The sequence below is a fragment of the Podarcis vaucheri genome (assembly GCF_965113315.1).
Source record: "Podarcis vaucheri genome assembly, chromosome: Z".
Lineage (NCBI taxonomy): Eukaryota > Metazoa > Chordata > Lepidosauria > Squamata > Lacertidae > Podarcis > Podarcis vaucheri.
In genome coordinates, this window is record NC_138758.1 from 47,670,891 (window position 1) to 47,691,397 (window position 20,507).

The 20,507-nt window shown below is 45.7% G+C and overlaps 1 protein-coding gene across 1 annotated transcript in view; it reads right to left on the bottom strand.

Moving 5' to 3' along the window:
* Window positions 1–10,420: 10,420 nt before the first annotated feature.
* MEGF9 (multiple EGF like domains 9) overlaps window positions 10,421–20,507 on the bottom strand; it is an 84,740-nt gene continuing 74,653 nt past the window's right edge. The window contains exons 4-6 of the mRNA XM_082208907.1: window positions 17,478–17,621; window positions 15,385–15,657; window positions 10,421–11,992 (exon numbers count right to left, since the gene is read on the bottom strand). Coding sequence (XP_082065033.1) covers window positions 11,541–11,992; window positions 15,385–15,657; window positions 17,478–17,621 — 869 coding nt within the window. The 3' untranslated portion in view covers window positions 10,421–11,540. The remainder of the gene's footprint in view (window positions 11,993–15,384; window positions 15,658–17,477; window positions 17,622–20,507) is intronic.

Below are 20,507 nucleotides of genomic sequence, written 5' to 3' on the forward strand. Positions count from 1 at the left end.
GCCTCAGCGGCGCCCCGCGCCATCTTGATGAAGCCGCGAGAGACGCCCTGGCAAAAGCTGCGCAGTTAACCCTATGGCCTGCCGCCATCTTTCCCTGCCTACTTCCATTGAGAGAGGGCGTTTTGAGCGCCATCTTTGTTAAGGGAATTATGTGGCACGTCGCAGCCGATAGGCGGGTGAATGCAAAAGCGGGATTTTTTTCGGCGGGGCGGAAGCTGAGCCGTCATATTTATTCCGGGTACGCGGCGCATGCCGGCAGGAAGCGACGACACGATACGGGCATTTTTTTTTCTCCAGGAAGAGGCGTGGCATGTGGGGGGAGGGGTGGATGAGGCAATGTGGTCCTGAGAAGCAGCAGGAGAGGAAATAAAAGCGGGAAATATTATTTTCTCTCCTGCCGAAGCAATACATTCAAAATACATTTAATTAGAATTGTAGAGTTGGGAGGGATTCCGATGGTCATCTAGTCCAACCCCCTGCAAGGCAGTAATCTTATCTAAAGCATCCATGCATAGCTGTCAACTTTTCCCTTTTCTTGCGAGGAATCCTATTCGGAATAAGGGAATTTCCCTGAAGAAAAGGGAAACGTTGACAGCTATGCATCCATGACAGTTAGCCTTCAAGGAAGGAGAGCCCACCACCTCTTGTGGGAGTCCGTTCCACTTTCGAACAGCTCTTAACCTCAGAAAGTTCCTCCTGATGTCCAACATCCTGACCACTACACAATACTACCAGTTCTTTGTTTCTCAGTAATAAAAAACACTGATCACAATGCTCAAGTCTCCAAGTAACCTTTCTCAATTATTATTATTTTATTATTATTTATACCCCACCAATCTTAAAACAAGATGTCACCATACAAACCATTAACTCGGTTATGTAGTTCTCTTTTACTATGCAAAGGCAGAAGTGTTATTTCCTAACTTGCTAATATGTTGTAATTAATATTATTATTAAAGTTTTTTGGGGTTACAAAAGGACATGCATTGTCTATTTTCAGGTCGTAGAGTCTTTTCTACAAATAAGTTACGTGAGGCATTATACAGTATAAGGTTGGGGCAGAAGGGGGGGAGGGTGGTAAAAATAAATAAATAAATAAATATTTATATCCCACCCTCCCCAGCCGAAGCCGGGCTCAGAGCTGCTAACAACAATAAACGTACATTCTTTTACTTAATCCAAGCATCGCTTGGATAGGTTCCCTTTCTATTGGTTTTTATTTTCTCTTGGCAGTGGGAGGGGGCAGGGCATTGCTGATTAGCTACAGTGAGATTTGTCTCCATGGGGGGGGGTGGATTGTTGGGTCAAGTTATCCTTACAGATTTGTAAGCAGTTGATGGGTTCTTGTTATCTTGTTGGGCTGTGCATGTAATAAAGGGGAGCCATACCAGGGTGAAGGTGTCCTTGTCTTTTTGTCCCCATGTCGGTTTCAGTCTGCTGGTTAGCTTTTCTAGTAAGGTTGTTTCCCATATGATTTGGTACCAGTGGTCCGTGTTCACTCCTGACAGGTCTTGTTTCACTATTTAATGATTTGCAACATTTCATGCGAAGCAGCAGTGTTTTACATACACAGGTAAAGGTAAAGGTAAAGGTACCCCTGCCCATACGGGCCAGTCGTGTCCGACTCTAGGGTTGTGCGCCCATCTCACTTAAGAGGCCGGGGGCCAGCGCTGTCCGGAGACACTTCCGGGTCATGTGGCCAGCGTGATGAAGCTGCTCTGGCGAGCCAGCACCAGCGCAGCACACGGAAACGCCGTTTACCTTCCCGCTATAAAGCGGTATCTATTTATCTACTTGCACTTAAGAGTGCTTTCGAACTGCTAGGTGGGCAGGAGCTGGGACCGAATGACGGGAGCTCACCCCGCCGCGGGGATTCGAAGCGCCGACCATGTGATAGGCACGTCCTAGGCACTGAGGTTTTACCCACAGCACCACCCGCGTCTCTACTGTACATGTACATGTACTGACATTCAATTTCACTAGTTTCTTCAAACATCTCTAGTTTTGTTTAGCATTAAGAAGTCTCTCTTCTACACCTCCAGCTGCTACTTTCAATGGGTTATAAGAATTCCAAGGTCTCAAATATAGATAAATGTTCATAAATGCAGAAGATAAACACACATACATAAACCACATGTCTGAAATAGTACAGGAGAGCAATCCTGAAGCCCTCTTGATTCTTTAAACTTCTTTTGTTGACCACCAGCATTACGTTTTCCATTTTTAAGTTCGGAATAGAGTAGTTGCTTCGAAAGATGATAATCAGGCATCTGAACAACATGACCAGTCCAATGAAGTTGATGTTGAAGAGTCATTGCTTCGACACTGGTGATCTTTGCTTCTCCAGTACACAAGGGGCATTATCACAATTAAGGACCACACCCCCCAACACATACACACACATCTAACACCTGAGGCTTGCCCTCACCCCCCACTTTAGCAGAAATCTGGACCCCTCCAACTGTGATTCTATATATTTTACCACAGCATCACAGGGCTATGATAGAGGTGGTGAAACAGTATCGTTTTGAAGCAGTTAAATACTTCCCTGCCACTAATAAGATCAGCATTGTTTCAGCCTTATTTCAATTAGCCGCACATTTCAGGAGATTAAACCATTCTTAAACCATTTGACCAGCAAATTGTTATTGGCAAGGTTCCAGTACTACAAAGAATCAGTATCAATGTTGTGAGTTTTTGCAGTTTAAATAATAATAATAAAGTTGTCTGGTCATTAGACCAGCATCTGTTGAAGGGATAAAATGTGAACTCTGAAGATGTTCAAGTTTGAGCTACAGAGGCCTGCTTCTAGGATTAGGATTAGTTCTAGTCTCTCATGCTTTGGATGGGACTCTGACTAAATAAGCATATGGTGTCTGGAAGCTAGCTAACAGAGGGAAGACAATCCTGAATTATCCAGGCACCATTATTTTTGTGGAGTGGGATTGAAGTAGAAGGCAGGAGCAGAGTGGGCCACTTTTTCTATTGTTCTGCACTCCTCAGTTTGGAGTGGAGAGCCAATGCACGGGCAGGACAAATAGGGTTTGAATACCTTTGGATGGGGAACACAGTGGCTTTGTACATAAGAGCATAAGCAGTGCTCTGCTAGGTCAGGTCAACGACATCTAGCCAGCATCCTGTTCTCACAACAGCCAACCAGATGTCTCCAGGGAGCACATAAGCAGGACGTGAATGCAATAGCACTCTCCCAATTTGTGATTCCCAGGAACTGGGATTCAAAGAGATACTACCTCTGACAGTGGAGGGGCAGCATATTCATCATGGCTAGTAGTAGTAATTTGCTTTATTCACAAATGTACAGAACACAGTGGGGGCAAAAGGGTAGCTTTTCAGCAGCAGCAGCAGATCCAAGAAGAACTTGTGAAGACATTCTGTAGCTCTGCCTCCACCCCACAAAAAATGTTTCAGCTAACAGCAGCTAGAAAGTCTTGGCATCTCTGCTTTTCTGTATGTTCACACTAGTGTTTCTCTCTTGCATGTGCATATATACACACATCTTCCATCAACTTCAGGGGCGTCACTTCCTCCCATCCCTCTAGAGCAGGGATGTGAGTACCAGGGCCGTCTTTAGCAGATGCAGCACTGGGGTGCAAATATCTGCTCAGCACCCCCAAATTACCACAGATAGTGGGGGGGGGTGTGAATCTGTGCACTGCCAGCCATGCAGGAGAGCAATCCTTGCAGAGGCTTGGGAAAGAAGCTGCAAGCCTGCCAGCCATATAGTTGGCGGGGCACAGCTTCCATCCTAAGCCTCTGTGGAGATCGCTCTCTTCCCACGGAGGCTTGGGAGGCAAGCTCCACGCCCGCCAGCCTTATGGTTGGTGGGGCGCAGCTGGCAAACGTGTGGGGAAAGGGGAGGCTGCCGGCAAAGCTGCGCAGCTCCCCCACTTGCTGGGGCACCCCTGAGAGGCCAGCGCCCTGGCACAATGCACCACTAAGCCCTATGGGAAAGACGGCTCCGGTGAGTACCCTTTCCAGTTCCAGGGTAGCAATCCCTTCTGGGCAACCTTCTGGGAGCCACATGTCAGCAGTGGGCATGGACAGAGACAAAGTGGACAGAGCAATGAGTTTAAGTTTTACGTGGCCAGTTTCTACACACACTCACACACCCTTCTCTCTCCACCAAGGCAAGCAAGAGGCATCATCAGAGATTAAGGATACAATCCAACCAGGCAAAAATTCTCAAGGAGGGTCTGAAGCAGGGCTGGTGAAAGGTGTGGCCGGGGAGGAATTGTAGTCTAGGGAGAGCCCCAATGGTCAGCTAGAGGTCTGGAGGGACACATTATCCCCCTGAACCTGAGATTCACCACCCCTGATTTAAAATGTCTGCAGAAGCTGTATATGACCCATTCACAGGTTTTATTTAAAAAACAAAACAAAGGCAAAAGCCAAACTGGAATAGATACAAATTATATACATTTTATTTTAATTCATTTTAAATAACACTTTTCAGTATAAATTCCAACATATATTCTGATCATACATTTTATCCCTCCCATCGCGCGCACCCCACCCCCCCAGCCATTTATCAAATAAAGCTCAACATATGCTCAGAAATCAGGGGCATAAATTATGGCTGGTGGATTGTCCTTGGGGACAGTGAGTTCAACTTATATTCAATTCAGTAGCCCAAACCTTGTTATATGATTTGGAGATATAAGCAGTTGAGTTTTCAGATGTTTTGAATGCTTTTAAAGTTTAGGTTGCTGCAGTACAGAAATTTTATTTCAGGATATTTTTGTCTTAGGTTCTCTGTGTTAAATTATTGCTGTGGCTTATTATATCTCTTTTGTTTGGCGTACATTTAAAGCATATGGCTTCCCAAAAAGAATCTTGGGAACCAAGAACTTCACTAAGCTACAATTCCCAGCACCCTCAACAAACTACAGTTCCCATGATTCTTTGGGGGAAAGCCATATGCTCTGAATGCACTTTAAATGTATGGTATGGATGTGACCAATGAGTTGGAATAAAATTTCAGGGCAAAAAGGTCTTGGCCAACCATGCTTCTGAGATCATCATACCTGTTTCATAAATTTAGCATATTTTTTGGCCTGATCTAATGCAGTGCCTATTTCACTACACAATTCATGCTGCCTCTCTACAGTTAAATTTCATGCAGTTATTTCTAGCTATGGTAGTTCATTAGATTCTATTTTTTAAAAAAGAACAAACACTGGCCTGCTGTTTCTGTTTGGACACAAGTGCATCCAAGTGTAGTTATGGAGCAGCATATGCAGAAGAGGCAAATCTTGTCACTGGGTAGACCATTGAGATTACATTTGCCTTCACCCAAACCAGCTATGGCATAGATTGACATGGCTCAAAGTCATTAGTTGAAGATCATAACCAGAGCAAGATGAAAGGACCGTAAGCCTTTGGCCACCATGGGTAACTTACAGTTCCTTCAGTCTTCTCCATTCACACCAGGCAACAGTATCACTTCCTTGAATCTGAGTAGCATCACATAGGGGTACATACATACTATACTACAATGCCCCCACAAAAAATGGTTTAACTTCTAATGGATTCTCCTAAGGAACTCTGGCAGCCTGGGCAGAGTGCACTGAATTCTCCTTTAGAAATGCCAAAATGTATCCAGAGTACAGCAATAGGCCTTCTATGGATGGGGAACCTCCCATAAGTAGTTTACTCCCGCACTCATGAGCCCCAGCCAACATGGCAAATAGTGTAGGACAATGGGAGCTGTAATCCATCTGGAGAGCCACAGGTTCCCCATCCCCGATATATACTCTCAAACTGTTGCTTCTAAAATTTTCACAATGCTGAAACACCACCCACTGTTCGGTGGTTCCATTATTACACGTCACAGGTTTGATAGGTTGGCATACTCTCGCCATGGTAGACATTTGTGTGTGGAACTCACTTAAGATGAGCTGGGTTTCACATCTATGAAATGCGGCCAAATGCTCAAAACATGCACTCATCTGCCATATGTTTTAAGAGCTGAAACCAGGGATTCTTTGGAAGATTCCTCCCTAATGCTGGTCCGTTAAGACAGGGATGTGGAAACCTGTGGCCCTCTGGATGTGGTTGGACTCCAACTCCCACCAGCCCTAGCCAGTATCACCAATGGACAGGTATGATGGGAGCTGTAGTCCAGCAACCGCTGGAGGGTACCAGGTTCCATGTCCCTAGTTTCCACCAATTGGCAACTGGTGTTCAGATTCTTGGACCGAAGTCCCTCTTAGCGCTACGCAGCAATGCCAAAGATTGAATCTGGGACCTTTTGCCTGCTAGAAGTTGAAGGTCTCCTTATATGTAGGCTGCAGTAGAAGATATTTGACCTTCTGGACTTTCAAATGTTTTTTTCTATGCAAGAAATGGGGGGAGCCTGAGATTCTCCAGATGTTGCTGGATTCCAACTCCCACCTGCCCCAGCCAGTATGACCAAAGTTAGGGCTGTGAGTTCATAAAATTGTAGAGCAGGAAGGGGCAAGGCTCTAGTCCATCCCCCTGCAGTACAGGAATCTTTTGCCCAACATAGGGCTCAAACCCATGACCCTGAGATGATGGGTCTCATGGTCTAATGACTGAGCTATCAATCATGAATTGTAATTCAGCAGTATCTGGAGTGCCACAGGTTCTACATCCCTGCCTAAAGAGGTCAGAATCCATAGTAGCACCATATCCTTGTTAGGACTAGCTAAGAAACAAGAACACCCTCCTTATGATGCAGGCCAGCTTTCCTCAACTTAGAGCCTTCTAGATGTCTTTGGACTCCAGTTCCCACTGACTGTGAGCATTGGCCATGCTGGCTGGGACTAATGGGAGTTGTACTATGAAACACCTGGAAGCACCAGGTTGGGGGAGGCTAATGAGAGTTTATGGGGCGCGGGTGGCGCTGTGGGTAAAAGCCTCAGCGCCTAGAGCTTGCCGATCGAAAGGTCGGCGGTTCGAATCCCCGCGGCGGGGTGCGCTCCCGCTGCTCGGTCCCAGCGCCTGCCAACCTAGCAGTTCGAAAGCACCCCCGGGTGCAAGTAGATAAATAGGTACCGCTTACCAGTGGGAAGGTAAACGGCGTTCCGTGTGCTGCGCTGGCTCGCCAGATGCAGCTTTGTCACGCTGGCCACGTGACCCGGAAGTGTCTGCGGACAGCGCTGGCCCCCGGCCTCCTGAGTGAGATGGGCGCACAAACCCCAGAGTCTGTCAAGACTGGCCCGTTCGGGCAGGGGTACCTTTACCTTTACCTTTAATGAGAGTTTACAGTGCATATGAAGTGAAGTTTCCCACAGACATATGCAGAAAATAATTTTTTATTACACTATTTAATGTAAGAGTGCCACTAGTGTAAATTGGAAGGGTGGTACCTTATTATTTTCCCTCCAGAATCCTTTGCAGTGAAATCAGGACAGCTAAACCCATTTACACTTGCAATATGGTCAGTTCCTTGTTGGGATCCACGCTAGCTCTGGGAGACTGGGAAGGGTTGAAAGGAGCAGATAAGACTTTGCAAAGCCATCAAGGAAAGGAAAGGAAAGGAAAGGAAAGGAAAGGAAAGGAAAGGAAAGGAAAGGAAAGGAAAGGAAAGGAAAGGCAGCTTTAAAAACAAAACAAATATGGAAGGTTGATATAGGGTGGAACATTTGAGAGATAACAGTTGGTTTCAAGTAGAGAAGGTGATAAAAATTGACACACACTTTTTCCAGTGGAACACTTAAATACATAGTGTTCTCTCCTGCAAACTCCCACACTTGTTCTTTTGAGGACTGATTCAGCTTCCTGCATGCGCCCACCCACCAACCCCACTCGCAGGAAGCAAGCATGCACATTCAATGGCCGCCTCAATATTGTTATTGCAGGAAGGATTGAAGTGCCTGCTGGAAAATTTAGATTTGTGGAATTAAAGTGGATTCAAGCACTCTGTCCTCAGCTGCACAGGCTGCCTTAGGAGGGACTGTCCACGTGGCGCATACAATTCTCCCCAGTCCTCAGTATCCGCCACCTGACAGGGGCACGCTTTGGTAATCTTTTGTAATATGGCACCGTGTGACACCAAAATTTGGCACCCCCAATTGGATCTTCTTAATCATAGATCTTCTCAATTTCACACCCTCTCGGCTTGGCACCCTGGGCAGGGGAACTGCCCGTACCACCTTAAATCCAGCACTGTACCTGAGGTGGCTGGCTCCCTCCACCTAATAGCAGAGCCGACCCAGCTGACCCAAGACATTGTGCTGCCTGAGGCAAATGGTAAGAAAGCACCTCCCTCCCTGTTCCACCTAGAGAAGCCAACTGTACTGGAGCTGAATCTGATTTTATATTTATTTATTAATATTATTATTATGAATTAAATTTGTATATCGCCCTATACCCACAGGTCTCAACACTGATTTCAACACCAATGACAGGGCAGTATCTGCCATTGCACCTGAGAGGAGAAGCCTGGCTTCTGCCCTTTAGCACTTCACTGCTGCTTCCCACCTTGCACGTGCTGCCTCACTGTGCCTACTAGAACAGCCAGCCTTGATCATCCATGTTCCCACTTGGTGCTGAGAATTTCAATGTGGCAAAAAGTTGACATCAAATTAGAAGGATCATTGGATAGAGGAGAGAGCTATATGTCATGTTATGTACTGAGTTGAATAGGATCCAAAAGGCAGCAGTCTGATTGGTCCTAGAACAATAGGATTCAGAATGCTGCAGTCTGACGTGGCGGTGTTGTGGAGCTGTGTGTGGCAGTCAGCTCAGCGGGATCCCATCCACATTGCCAGTGAAATATACTCAGAGTTGAGAGTGGATTTCATGCTCTTTATTCAGCTCATAGTGGTGAGGAGAAAAATGGAAGTTCCCCCAGAATGTCTGCTTTATATACATTATTTACACAATGGGCCCCACAGGATTAGCTAATTCTGGGAATCACCTGTAGGCCAATCAGGTTGCGGATTCACTTCCACCTGGAGCTGGATTGGGTGGCTCCTGTGGACCAATCAGACTGCTGCATTCTGAACCCTATTGTTCTAGGACCAATCAGACTGCTGCCTTTTGGATCCTATTCAACTCAGTACATAACATGTCATTTCCCCACCAATGGAGAGTGGGAAGCACTCTGAGAGCGTGATCCTGCTCTTGTACAAAACCAGGAGCCCCAGACAGGTTGTCATTGACAGCCCAATGAGATTCCAGAGAGTGTCTGCAATGCAGAATCTGTAAAGCCCACACAGAACCGAAACTGACTTTCCACACTTCAACAGGTGCAACCCATTTTTGAATGTATGTCCCGCTATCCTCCATCAACACAAGTGGGTGTGTCACAGTTGTGTGGGCAAAAGAAGGACAAAATACCTTAGCATGCCTTTTGGGGAACCTATTTCAAAAGTTCAATCCTTCCCCCACGCACACACATTTGCACTAAAACAGTTTTTGGTAATGTCAGCAAAAAGATGAACAATATAAACATACTTGTAAAAATGGTGCTGACTGGAAAGCTATACCAAAGCAAAGAGGTGTAATTTTAAACAGTTTGATTGGTTCTTGTGCTGTGGATGAAGAGGTAGAGAACTCTGAATGAAAGAGGGTTCCAGGGACTGGCAGAAGACTGAGGAGTGGGGAGATATGCGGGCAGAAGAGACAAGAGAGGGAGCATGATCAAATGGGGGGGCATTAATGGGGGGGTTCTGTGCCACCTGTGAGCAGTGGCGTAGCGTGGGGGTGCAGGGGGGGCCGGCCACACCGGGCGCAACATCTGGGGGTTAGGGTTAGGGGGCGCAAATCCACGGGTTAGGGGGCGCAAATTACTTGCCTTGCCCCGGGTGCTGACAACCCACGCTACGCCACTGCCTGTGAGACAACAGCTAGCAAAGGAGGAAGAAGAGGGTTGGGAACAGGAGACCAGGCAAGCCAGAGCAAGCGGGGAAGTAACAGGAGGACCTGGGGCCTGGTGAGCCTTCAGATTTTCTGGAGGGGGTCCTTTCGCATCAGCCAAGGGAGTGGATGGGGAAACAAATACTATTTCCCCCTTTTGTACGCTGGGCTGCTCTCTACACATACCTATTCCTCTTTGTCCAGACAAGCCAAAAGGCTTTATCATTCTTCAAAATACACATTCCAGCCAACCAAAAACACTCAAGCAGTGTATGAGGTAAGGCCATGGCCTGGGGACAGAGGCAGCCTGTTCTGTTATACTGCCTGAGACAAAATGGGAAGGAACCGGCCCCTTCCCCCACCAAAGCCTTGCTTACTGGGGTTGCCCACCTGCCCCACAGGATTCTACCACCCAAGGCAGCTGCCTCAGTCTGACTCATGGGCAGGGCGGCCCTGCCTGAGGAGAGCCTTGAAGGTCAGACAAAGAGGCCTGGAGGGTCACATTTGGTGCCGAGGCCAGAGGTTCCTCCTCACCCCTGCTGTAGACGTTAAAACAAAAAAAAAAAAAAAGAGGGAGGAACGATCAATTTAAGATCAGAAAGTTAGTCATATTATCAGAAGAGGAAAAAGTTAGCAACAAACCTTTGCCGGAGGCCCAGCTCCAACAATATTGCCATTGAAATTTACAGCACTTTAATACAATACTTGCTTACTTGTTGTTGCTTTGAGTTCTGTGTTTGTTTGTTTTTGTTTTTTACAATGCTGTGAGGGGCTGTACAGATAAAATCTAAGTGATAAAATATGTCATTTTTGTACAAATAGTTTACAAATACATTGCAGAGGAAGCTTTGTTACATTCTGTATACAGGCTGTTTCCACACCAGATTGGAGACTCGGGGAACAATGCTTGTGCAACGTCCTCACTAAGCATCCCTTGGGAGAATCAGAGTTCAACAAAGCTAAGAAAATAAACAGATTCTTGCATTTTAAATAGCATCATCATCACATTTGAAGGAAGGTTGCAGAAAAAGTACAACACCCTCACTCATTTCTTTTTCGTACTTCTAAGGTCAAAGCATAAATGCCAACTTTCAGAGTTCTTGGTTTCTATCAGCGCATCTTTTCACCAGTGACTTTTCTTTTTTTAAAAAGAAGAAGAAGAAAAAGCAAAACTCTTTTAAGAGCACAAAAAAAAGGTCTGGGAATCCACCCCCAGCCCCCCGGCTCTCCAAACCATAAAAGCCATTTCCCATAATTTATATGACAATGGCTACATTTCAAAACAAGAGTTTTAAAATCAGGCGTCCAGTGTTTCAACATAGCTTTTGATTGGCGATGAGATGACGTCTTGGTATATGCCTTCATCATTTCATACAAAAATATATTTCAAAGCAACTCCATTTTTTTAAAATACAAGTTTATATCCATAGTGGCAAGGATGGATTTTGATGGGAAACAATGAATTGAATACAATCTGTAAATTTACCTGAAACTCCTTTATTATCTCCAGTGTCCAACACTGTGTGTGTGTGTGTGTGTGTGTGTGTGTGTGTGTGGACCCCAAAGCCTGGACATGGCCAACGCTGGGAAAGTTATTTAGTCCTCTTGCCCAGAACGCTGGTGTCATTGACTGGTGTCCTTCCCAACAGGCACTGCACTGGTTTGCTCCACTTGCAAGATTTCGAAGTAAACTCTCAAGCCTTGTAGTTATGCATGGGAGTAGCCAACGCCAGCTGGCCATTGGGTGCCACCTCGTTGCCATCGTCCTCCAACAGGCCTGAGACATCAGCATTGGGGATGCTGTCATGGTAGCTGCTGAAACTGATGTTGTCCTCCTTGAGCTCAATGGTCCAAAAGGGGGCATTCAGCTTCCTGTTCTGATATTCGCGGTATGTGTAGACAGCACCCACAAATCCCATCAGCAGAACCACGAGGATAATAATGACAGTAAGGATGATGATATTGAACTGGGTCCATGATACATCAGCTAAAGTAGAAGTACTATTGTCAGAGGAACTGATGGGGGAAACTGTCTGTACCATCGGAGGCTGGGGTAACGTGCTGTTGGTGGCTGAGTATGATGTCGATACACTGATGTTTATAGTTGGAGGAGTCAACCCTCTGCCTTCGGGACCAGGAACATATTCTAGAGAATTTTTTTTAAAAGGCAAATATGGCAAAAGTGAGTGTATTCTTATTCTTATTATTAAGCATCAAACACATCCATTAACCCACATCACAGCAGGTCAACAGCATTTCCCGGCCCATTTTCTAGTAATTAATAAATACTTACCAATTCAGAAAGGATAAAACGAATACAGGATGGTTTCCCATCTTTTAATTTAATAAAACTTATCAAACCTTATCAAACCTTATTTCACTATCACAAATTCTAGTAAAATATCTCCCTCCCACACCTGCCACCCAATTTATAACCTTTCAATATTTAGAGCTACTTTGGGAAGAATACTGGTTTTGAAAAGCAGCATACAAGTTGACATTTAATAATAACTCTTTTTAAAAGTGTGTGTTCTCAAGTTTCTGGGATTTGTCATAATTTTTTGGTACATCACTTTCATGTTTTGCTAATGAAATAGATTCTGAAATGAAATAAACCTCAAGAGATCAAGTGACAATGGAAGCCAATGCAATTCTGGGCTGCATCAATAGGAGTATAGCATCTAGATCAAGGGTAGTAATAGTGCCACTGTATTCTGCTCTGGTCAGACCTCACCTGGAGTACTGTGTCCAGTTTTGGGCACCACAATTCAAGAAGGACACTGACAAACTGGAACGTGTCCAGAGGAGGACAACCAAAATGGTCAAAGGCCTGGAAACGATGCCTTATGAGGAACGGTTAAGGGAGCTGGGCATGTTTAGCCTGGAGAAGAGGAGGTTAAGGGGTGATATGATAGCCATGTTCAAATATATAAAAGGATGTCACATAGAGGAGGGAGAAAGGTTGTTTTCTGCTGCTCCAGAGAAGCGGACACGGAGCAATGGATCCAAGCTACAAGAAAGAAGATTCCACCTAAACATTAGGAAGAACTTCCTGACAGTAAGAGCTGTTCGACAGTGGAATTTGCTGCCAAGGAGTGTGGTGGAGTCTCCTTCTTTGGAGGTCTTTAAGCAGAGGCTTGACAACCATATGTCAGGAGTGCTCTGATGGTGTTTCCTGCTTGGCAGGGGGTTGGACTCGATGGCCCTTGTGGTCTCTTCCAACTCTATGATTCTATGAAACCTACAAACTTCAAAATAGCATTCTAATATACATAAGGCATGGATTTCCAAGGGCACCCACACCAGTTTAAATTTTAGCTCTTAAATTCAGTTCACATTTCTGATGTGTTTGATTGTTTGTTTGTAAGAATATCATCACTGTATTTTTTCTGAGGGAAAGGTAGGTGAACTCACCACAAAGTTAGTTAGTTAGTTTATTGTGGGCCCAGTCACAGTGCTGCCACCCTACGCCCCAACCCGGGCAGTGGCTAAATGTAAGAACATAGAATCATAGAGTTGAAAGGTACCCCAAAGGTCATCTAGTCCAACCCCCTGCAAAGCAGGAACCTCAGCTAAAGCATCCATGACAGATGGCCATCCAACCTCTGCTTAGAAACCTCCAAGGAAGGAGAGCCCACGACTTTCTGAAGGAAACTGCTCCTCCCTTCAAAAAGTTCTTCCTGGTGTTTAGTCTCCTTTCTTGAAAGTTGAAACAATTGGTTTCAGACCTGCCATTCTGAGCAGGAGAAAACAAGCTTGCTCTATCTACCATGTGATAGGCCTTCAAGTATTTAAAGATGGTATCATATCTTCTCTTTACCAGGCTAAACATACCCATTTCCATCAACTGTTCCTCATAAGCCTTGGTTTCCAGACCCTTGATCATCTTGGTTGCCCTCCTCTGCACACGTTCCAGTTTGTCAATATCTTTCTTAAATTGTGGCACCCAGAACGGGACACAGTATTCAAGGTGTGGTCTGACCAAGGCAGAATAGAGTGGGACTATTACTTCCCTTGATCTGGACACTAGACTTCTGTTGATGCAGCCTAGAATAGCATTAGCTCTTTTTTGCTGGGGCATCACACTGTTGACTTACGTTAAGCTTGTGTTCCACAAAGACCCCTAGATCCTTTCACATGTACTGCTAGTAAGCCAGGTGCCCCACATCCTATATTTGTACATCTGGTTCTTCCTGCCTAAGTGCAGAACCTTACATTTGTCCCTATTGAAATTCATTTTGTTAGCTTGCGCCCAGTTCTCCAATCTGTTACGGTGATTTTGAATTCTGATTCTGTCTTCTGTGGCATTAGCTACGCCTCCCAGTTTGGTGTCATCTGCAAATTTGATGAGCATCCCCTCAATTCCTTCATCCAAGTCATTTATAAAGACGTTGAACAACAATGGGCCCAGGACAGAACCCTGCGGAATCTCTTCTGTTACTTTTTCCCAGGATGACGAGGAACCATTAATGAGTGGGTTCAGTCAACCAGCTACAAATACACCTAACAGTTACCTCGTCCAACCCACATTTTACCAGCTTCCTCATGGGAATATCATGGGGGACTTTGTCAAAAGCCTTACTGAAATCAAGATACACTGTGTCCACAGCATTCCTCTGATCCATCAAGTTTGTAATTCCAGCAAAAAAAGAGAAAAAGATGGGAGGTTCATCTGGCATGACTTATTTTTGTGAAACCCATGATGGGTCTTCATAATCACAGCATCCTTTTCTAAGTGCTCACAGACCGACTGTTGAATTATCTGTTCCAGGACCTTCCCTGGTACTGAAGTCAAGCTCACTGGTTGGTAGTTACCTGAGTCTTCCTTTTCCCCCTTTCTGAAGATGGGGACATTTGCCTGCCTCCAGTCTGTAGGGACCTCACCTGTTCTCCAAGTTTCCTCAAAGATCATAGACCAGGCATAGGCAAACTCAGCACTCCAGATGTTTTGGGACTACAACTCCCATCATCCCTGACCACTTGTTAGCTAGGAATGGTGGGAGTTGTATTGGGTATATATCCATTCCAGCACTCCCAGGCTATCTATCTATCTATCTATCTATCTATCTATCTATCTATCTATCTAATATTTTTAAAAGGTAAGGGAACTTTACCTTTTAAAAATAACTTTACCATCATGAATATTTGTCAGCATTTTAATGTGAATCTCTCCTAAGAAACTCATATTTTATATATTTTTGAATGCTACACACATTTTTTTCAAGCCATCTTCCCTAACATAATGCATTTCTGTATATTACTTTCACTCCTACATACGTATTTTAGGTGCATTTCTCCCTAAAATGTGCATCTTTACACATACTGTTTGGAGAACTGCAATACAACATTCAGATAAGTGCGAATTTTGAAAGTTAGTTGCTTTGGTTCATGTATTGGTTCAAGAAGTGCAAATTAAGGAGTTTCTAATTGCTGCACACACAGAACTGACTTCTTCCTCCACCGCTAGTTGCAGCCTAAAGCTCTGAGAATAGGAGAGGGTCTTTAAGCTAACGTCAAGTGAAAAAAAACAAGTTTTACCTTTCCTGGTGCAATTCGCGCCTTCCGAACGTTTGGCGTAACCTTCCTGGCACTTTTCACAGTGAAATCCTGCCGTGTGGTAAAGGCAGCCAAGGCATTCCCCTGTGTCCAGCCTGCAGACTCTGGGTGACCGCGCTGGGTCGACATTCCCATTGCACTGGCATTTGATACAGAGGCTGTCAGAGCTGTAGTAGCCAATGTCACACTGGTTGCAATGAGCACCGCTGTAGCCAGGGCGGCATTGGTCACAGGTTGGCGTGCGGTGACCGGGCTCTACAAGGGAAAGAACACTAGTTACTTCCACTAATGGAACTTGCCACATGGCCACCCTAAGAACACAATCCTAGTCCTCTTTTGTCTTCTTATGCATTCAACCCACCAATTCAGTTTTTGTGGTGGTGGTGGTTGAGGATTATTTTTACCTTGGTTTTGAGGAGGGGTCCACTTTTATTTCAGTGGGCCTCCTAACATAACCGTATCTGCAAGAACTCGGCCATTTAGTGTGGCAATGTCAACACTTTGGAACTAATCCAATATCCTGTTTTCAGTGACCAAACATACATGGGAAGCCAACAACCAGAACTTGAGTGCAGCTCTTGTGATTCCCAGCAACTGGTAGTGTGAAAGCTTTGGAACTCGGGGACTCTGAAGCTTGGCTCCAGATCTTTACTCCCTGAGCAGCTGAGCCAGCTACTGTACTCAGAGGAGGAAGCCACAGGTACCCGTCGAGGCAGCTGTTCAGGAAACAGTGCAACCAAAAGTGGAACTGCAGACATAGTAAGCCATCCTCAGCCTTTCTTACTTAGATGTCTGCCACAGCAGCTCATCATACAAACCTCCAAAGCTTGCTTCTCTTCTCCAGCATGAGGAATTGATCCCTTTGGTAAGCACCAAGTTGCAGCCACACTGTAGCTGTCACCTGCTTCCATTTCCTGTTTTCTCACCCTGCTCTTGAAGGATTGTTTAAGCCAGCTTTCAATCCACAGCTGATCTTCTTCGCATTATGCAGAAGTTAGAAGAAGTCAAATGGCCAGGGACTGGACTAGGACCAGGGACTTCAAATCCCCACTTGGCCCTGTGTGCTCACCTTGGACCAGTTACTGTCCCTCAGCCTAACATACCTTACAGGGCTGTTGTGAAGACAAAATGGCAGTAGGATGGAAAGAGATGCATGCATGCCACCTTGAGATCCTTGGTGGAAAGGTGTTTGTAAATGTGGGAATGATACGTCTACCTCTAGCATGCCCCATGTGACCATTGCAGCTCTGCAATCCCATAACTGTTTTAACTGCACAGGTCGCATCTACGCCTAGCAAGGTGAGATGCGTTCACCTACAGCCTAGCTTGCTATGGCATGTTAGTGAACCCTAGCAGAATTCTCCTGGGTATCACCATTGCCTCTGAACAACAGATAGTTCTGAAGGGGGCTGGAAGAACTGGCTTTCGAAAGTGCCTTGACAAAATGCATGCAGGGCTGACACTTTCTCCCTGGGTAGTTCCACAGAGCCTCCAGTCTCAAGAGCACTCCACCTGTGAATTAACAGTTCCATGCTGCCAATGGCTATTAGCCACAATGGCTATGTTCTGCCTCCACTGCTGGTAGAAGAATGCAGTGGCATAGCAGGGGGGCACAAGGGCAGTTTCCCCGGGTGCAAAGTTGTTATGGAGTGCAAAATTTCAACACCTGATACTGCCTCAAAAGAACTGTGTGCTTCCCCATGCAATCCAGGAAGTGACCTTTCCAGAAAACGGAATGGCTCTTCCTTTCTTACCTCTGCAGCTGCAATCTCCTAGGTGTGTCAGGAGCTGCTAGGCAGTTGAATGCGTATGCGTATGCCATCTGTTTCCTTCCCTCCCAGCCCCCTTCTGTGTGGCCCCAGGCGCTTGCCACCCACGCTACACACTGGTAGCATATATACCTGTTGCTGGGAAACACAAGCTGTCATTCTTTCAAGGTTCAGACATCTGGTTCACCACTGTGGAGACAGGATTTTGGACTAGTTGGTCCACTGGCCTGATCCAGCAGGGCTCATCTGGTGTTCTTATGTTGATGCACCATAGTGAAATCCCACAATTTTAGAAAACCATCTTACTTATATGACAGCTGCCAGAGGACACTACAGGGGAGCAAGGACAAAGAAGACACTCATGGTGTCGTGAACCACTTCGGTAGTACTGCCCCTTGCATTTCTCGCATGAAGCACCTTCTGTGTTCCCTTGACAGTCCAAGCAAGTGCCTAGAAAACAAGATAAATGCAGAAATAAAGACAAAGACAACAGCTGTCCGAAGCAGTGGGCGGGAACTCAAAATGACCACAAAAATACAAGTAGGACCTGCAACAAAATGTTGCAGCAAGGCACACTCCTGTTCTGGATACCGTATTCCATTCCACACCCCTGAAAAGACAGAATTCTCAGCTTTCATTGGGCTGGGATTTTGGGGAGGGATGTTCTCCCATGTAGGTTCCCCCCATCCAGGATTTTGTGCTGCTCCAAACCATAGGTTTCCCCTAAACCTACTGCTGCTTCCCCCTCTTGTACACAGATGGTGACATTTTGGGTACATAAGAAACAGTGGACCCAATAATGAGGATTTAGCCAGTTGCTCACCAGCACTGTTGCCAAGACCATGTGAGGCTTTTGGTGGAGTTGTGTTGGGGCTTTTAGTGGGGGAAGATTCAAGGTCCAGCAGATAGAAGAGTACAAAAGGTATCTTGAAGAAAGGCAGGTAGCCAGTTCTATGACCCCGCCACCCAGCCCTAGCTTTGGGCTGTGTGGACCACAGAATCTGGATTGCGCCTAGAGCAGGCTTCCTCAACCTCGGCCCTCCAGATGTTTTTGGCCTACAACTCCCATGATCCCTAGCTAGCAGGATCAGTGGTCAGGGATGATGGGAATTGTAGTCTTAAAAACATCTGGAGGGCCGAGGAAGCCTGGTCTAGAGCAAGGTGACCAGGATGGCAAGGGGTCTGGAAACGAGGGGTTGTAGCCAATATTAGTCCTACTGAGCATAAATACATTGCAATTCATGGACACCGCTTGTGTAGCTCCATTAATTTCAGTGGCTCTACTTCAAGTAGAACTGGCTTGGATGCAACCCCAAGTTTAATGAGGAACAGTTGAGAGCTGGGTATGCTTAGCCCACTGAAAAGGAAAATAAACAGAGAGACTTGAGAGTGGCCGTCAACTATCTTGACGGCTGAAAGCAATGGAGGCTGGTCCATTAGGACCGATAGGGAACTGTCCCACTAACAGCTCAGGGGGTATCCCTGCCCAGGAGCTTTATCTCCTCCTTGGTTTCAGTGTTGCCTCCTGTACAACTCACCAGGAAAGAAGACAAATGTAGCGCTGTCTCCATTGGCTCTGGCTCTATTTACTGTTGGCAGTACCCAGAGAATTAAAATCACTATTGGAGCAGATGCTGGAGATACCTTGTATTGAACCAGAGTCGCAGCTCAATGGTGGAACTCATGGCTTGCAAGCAAAAGGTACCAGGTTCAATCTCCAGGTCAGGTAATGAAATGCGCATTCCCTTCTGGGCAGCCTTCGGGGTGGAGAGCAGGCCAGTAGTAAGTGGAAAGACGCATGTAAATATTGCCTTTGTACCGTAGGGTAGCTTCCACATGCACACTCACACAGCCCTCTCCACCCTGATAAGCAAGAGGCGTAGTCAGAATTCAAGGCAGAACATCAGAGGCAGACCAGAGCCCTCAAGGAGGCAAAGCAGGGCCAGTGAGCAGTGTGACCTGGTGGGAGGGGTGTGGACTGGGGGAGTCCAGAGAGGCCTGGAAGACCACATACGGCCCCTGGGCCTGGGGTTCCCCATCCCAGATCGATACTATCTGCACATGGCTCTCCAGGGTCTCAAGACAGTTTTATTTCCTGGCTTTGCTTGGAAATGCCAGGGATTGAACCATGGACCTTCTGCAGGCAAAGCAGATGTTCTGCCACTGAGCTACGGCCGTTCTCCACTGAAAATTGTGCTTTACTATGTCCCATCTACTATTGTATTTCAGACCATAATACCCTTATGGGGTTTCCTTATGGGGTTTCTGTTGTGTAAGGATGTTCCTCCCACTGGCACCCAAGTTCTGCTTTCCTCCCCAAAAATCCTTGTCAACACAGGGAAGCTTTGCATCGGTGTGGGGTTTCAGACTAGCATGCAGGAAGGCAGACATGTCCGCTTTGAGCCTTTGACTGTCACTTATTTCTAATAACGAAAAGGGCCTCTATGGTGTCTCAACAGCTGCCACAAGAGGGCAGACAACCCACATCTCTAAAGTTCTTGATTTATATTAGCACTGAGCATACATACAAAAGAAATCAGATGGTGCCATACAGCAGCATAGCTGTCAACTTTCCCCTTTTCTTGTGAAGAATCCTATTCGGAATAAGGGAATTTCCCTTTAAAAAAGGGAAACGTTGACAGCTATGTAAGGCAGTCTATCCCAAAACATAGTGTTGGGTGAAATTGTTTTGATGTTCAGCCATGAGTGTTGCTGCTTTTAAGATTTTATATTTTTTGAAAAGGCATTTTAAAAAATATATTTCCTTTACCTGTTTGCATTGATATAAGCAGGCTTTAGCTAGAACTCAGGCTCACTTTATTGCAGACTAAGAAAACAGACTGTTTAGTACTCAACTATCCTAGACAGAAACAGAAATGCATTGAGAGTCTAAGGGTGTAGTCCTGCTCAGGTGCCTAATAAGAGGTTCTTTAATCCCATAATGGTCAGATCACTACATAGCGTTTGAGGTTTAGTTTTGCTTTTGAGGGAGAAACAGTCTTTGAAACACCATTATTGGCATGCCTAAACTTTCAAGACGTTTAGCTTATTTACTGTCTGTTTCCAATTTATCCTCACAACAACCCTGTGATGCAGGTGAGACTGAGAGATGGTGTCCAGCCCAAGTTCACCACCCGGTGAGTTTCATGGCTTAATGTGAAATTGAACCGTGGCATCCCAGGTCATCACTCCAACACTCTAACCACAACACCACACTGGTTCTCATAGGCTGGGAGAATATCACCAGAGATCCTTGGAGTGAGCACAGGAACAAAGGAAACTACTTCATATTGACCATTGGTGCATCTAGGTCAAGCTATCTATACCAGGAGTCCA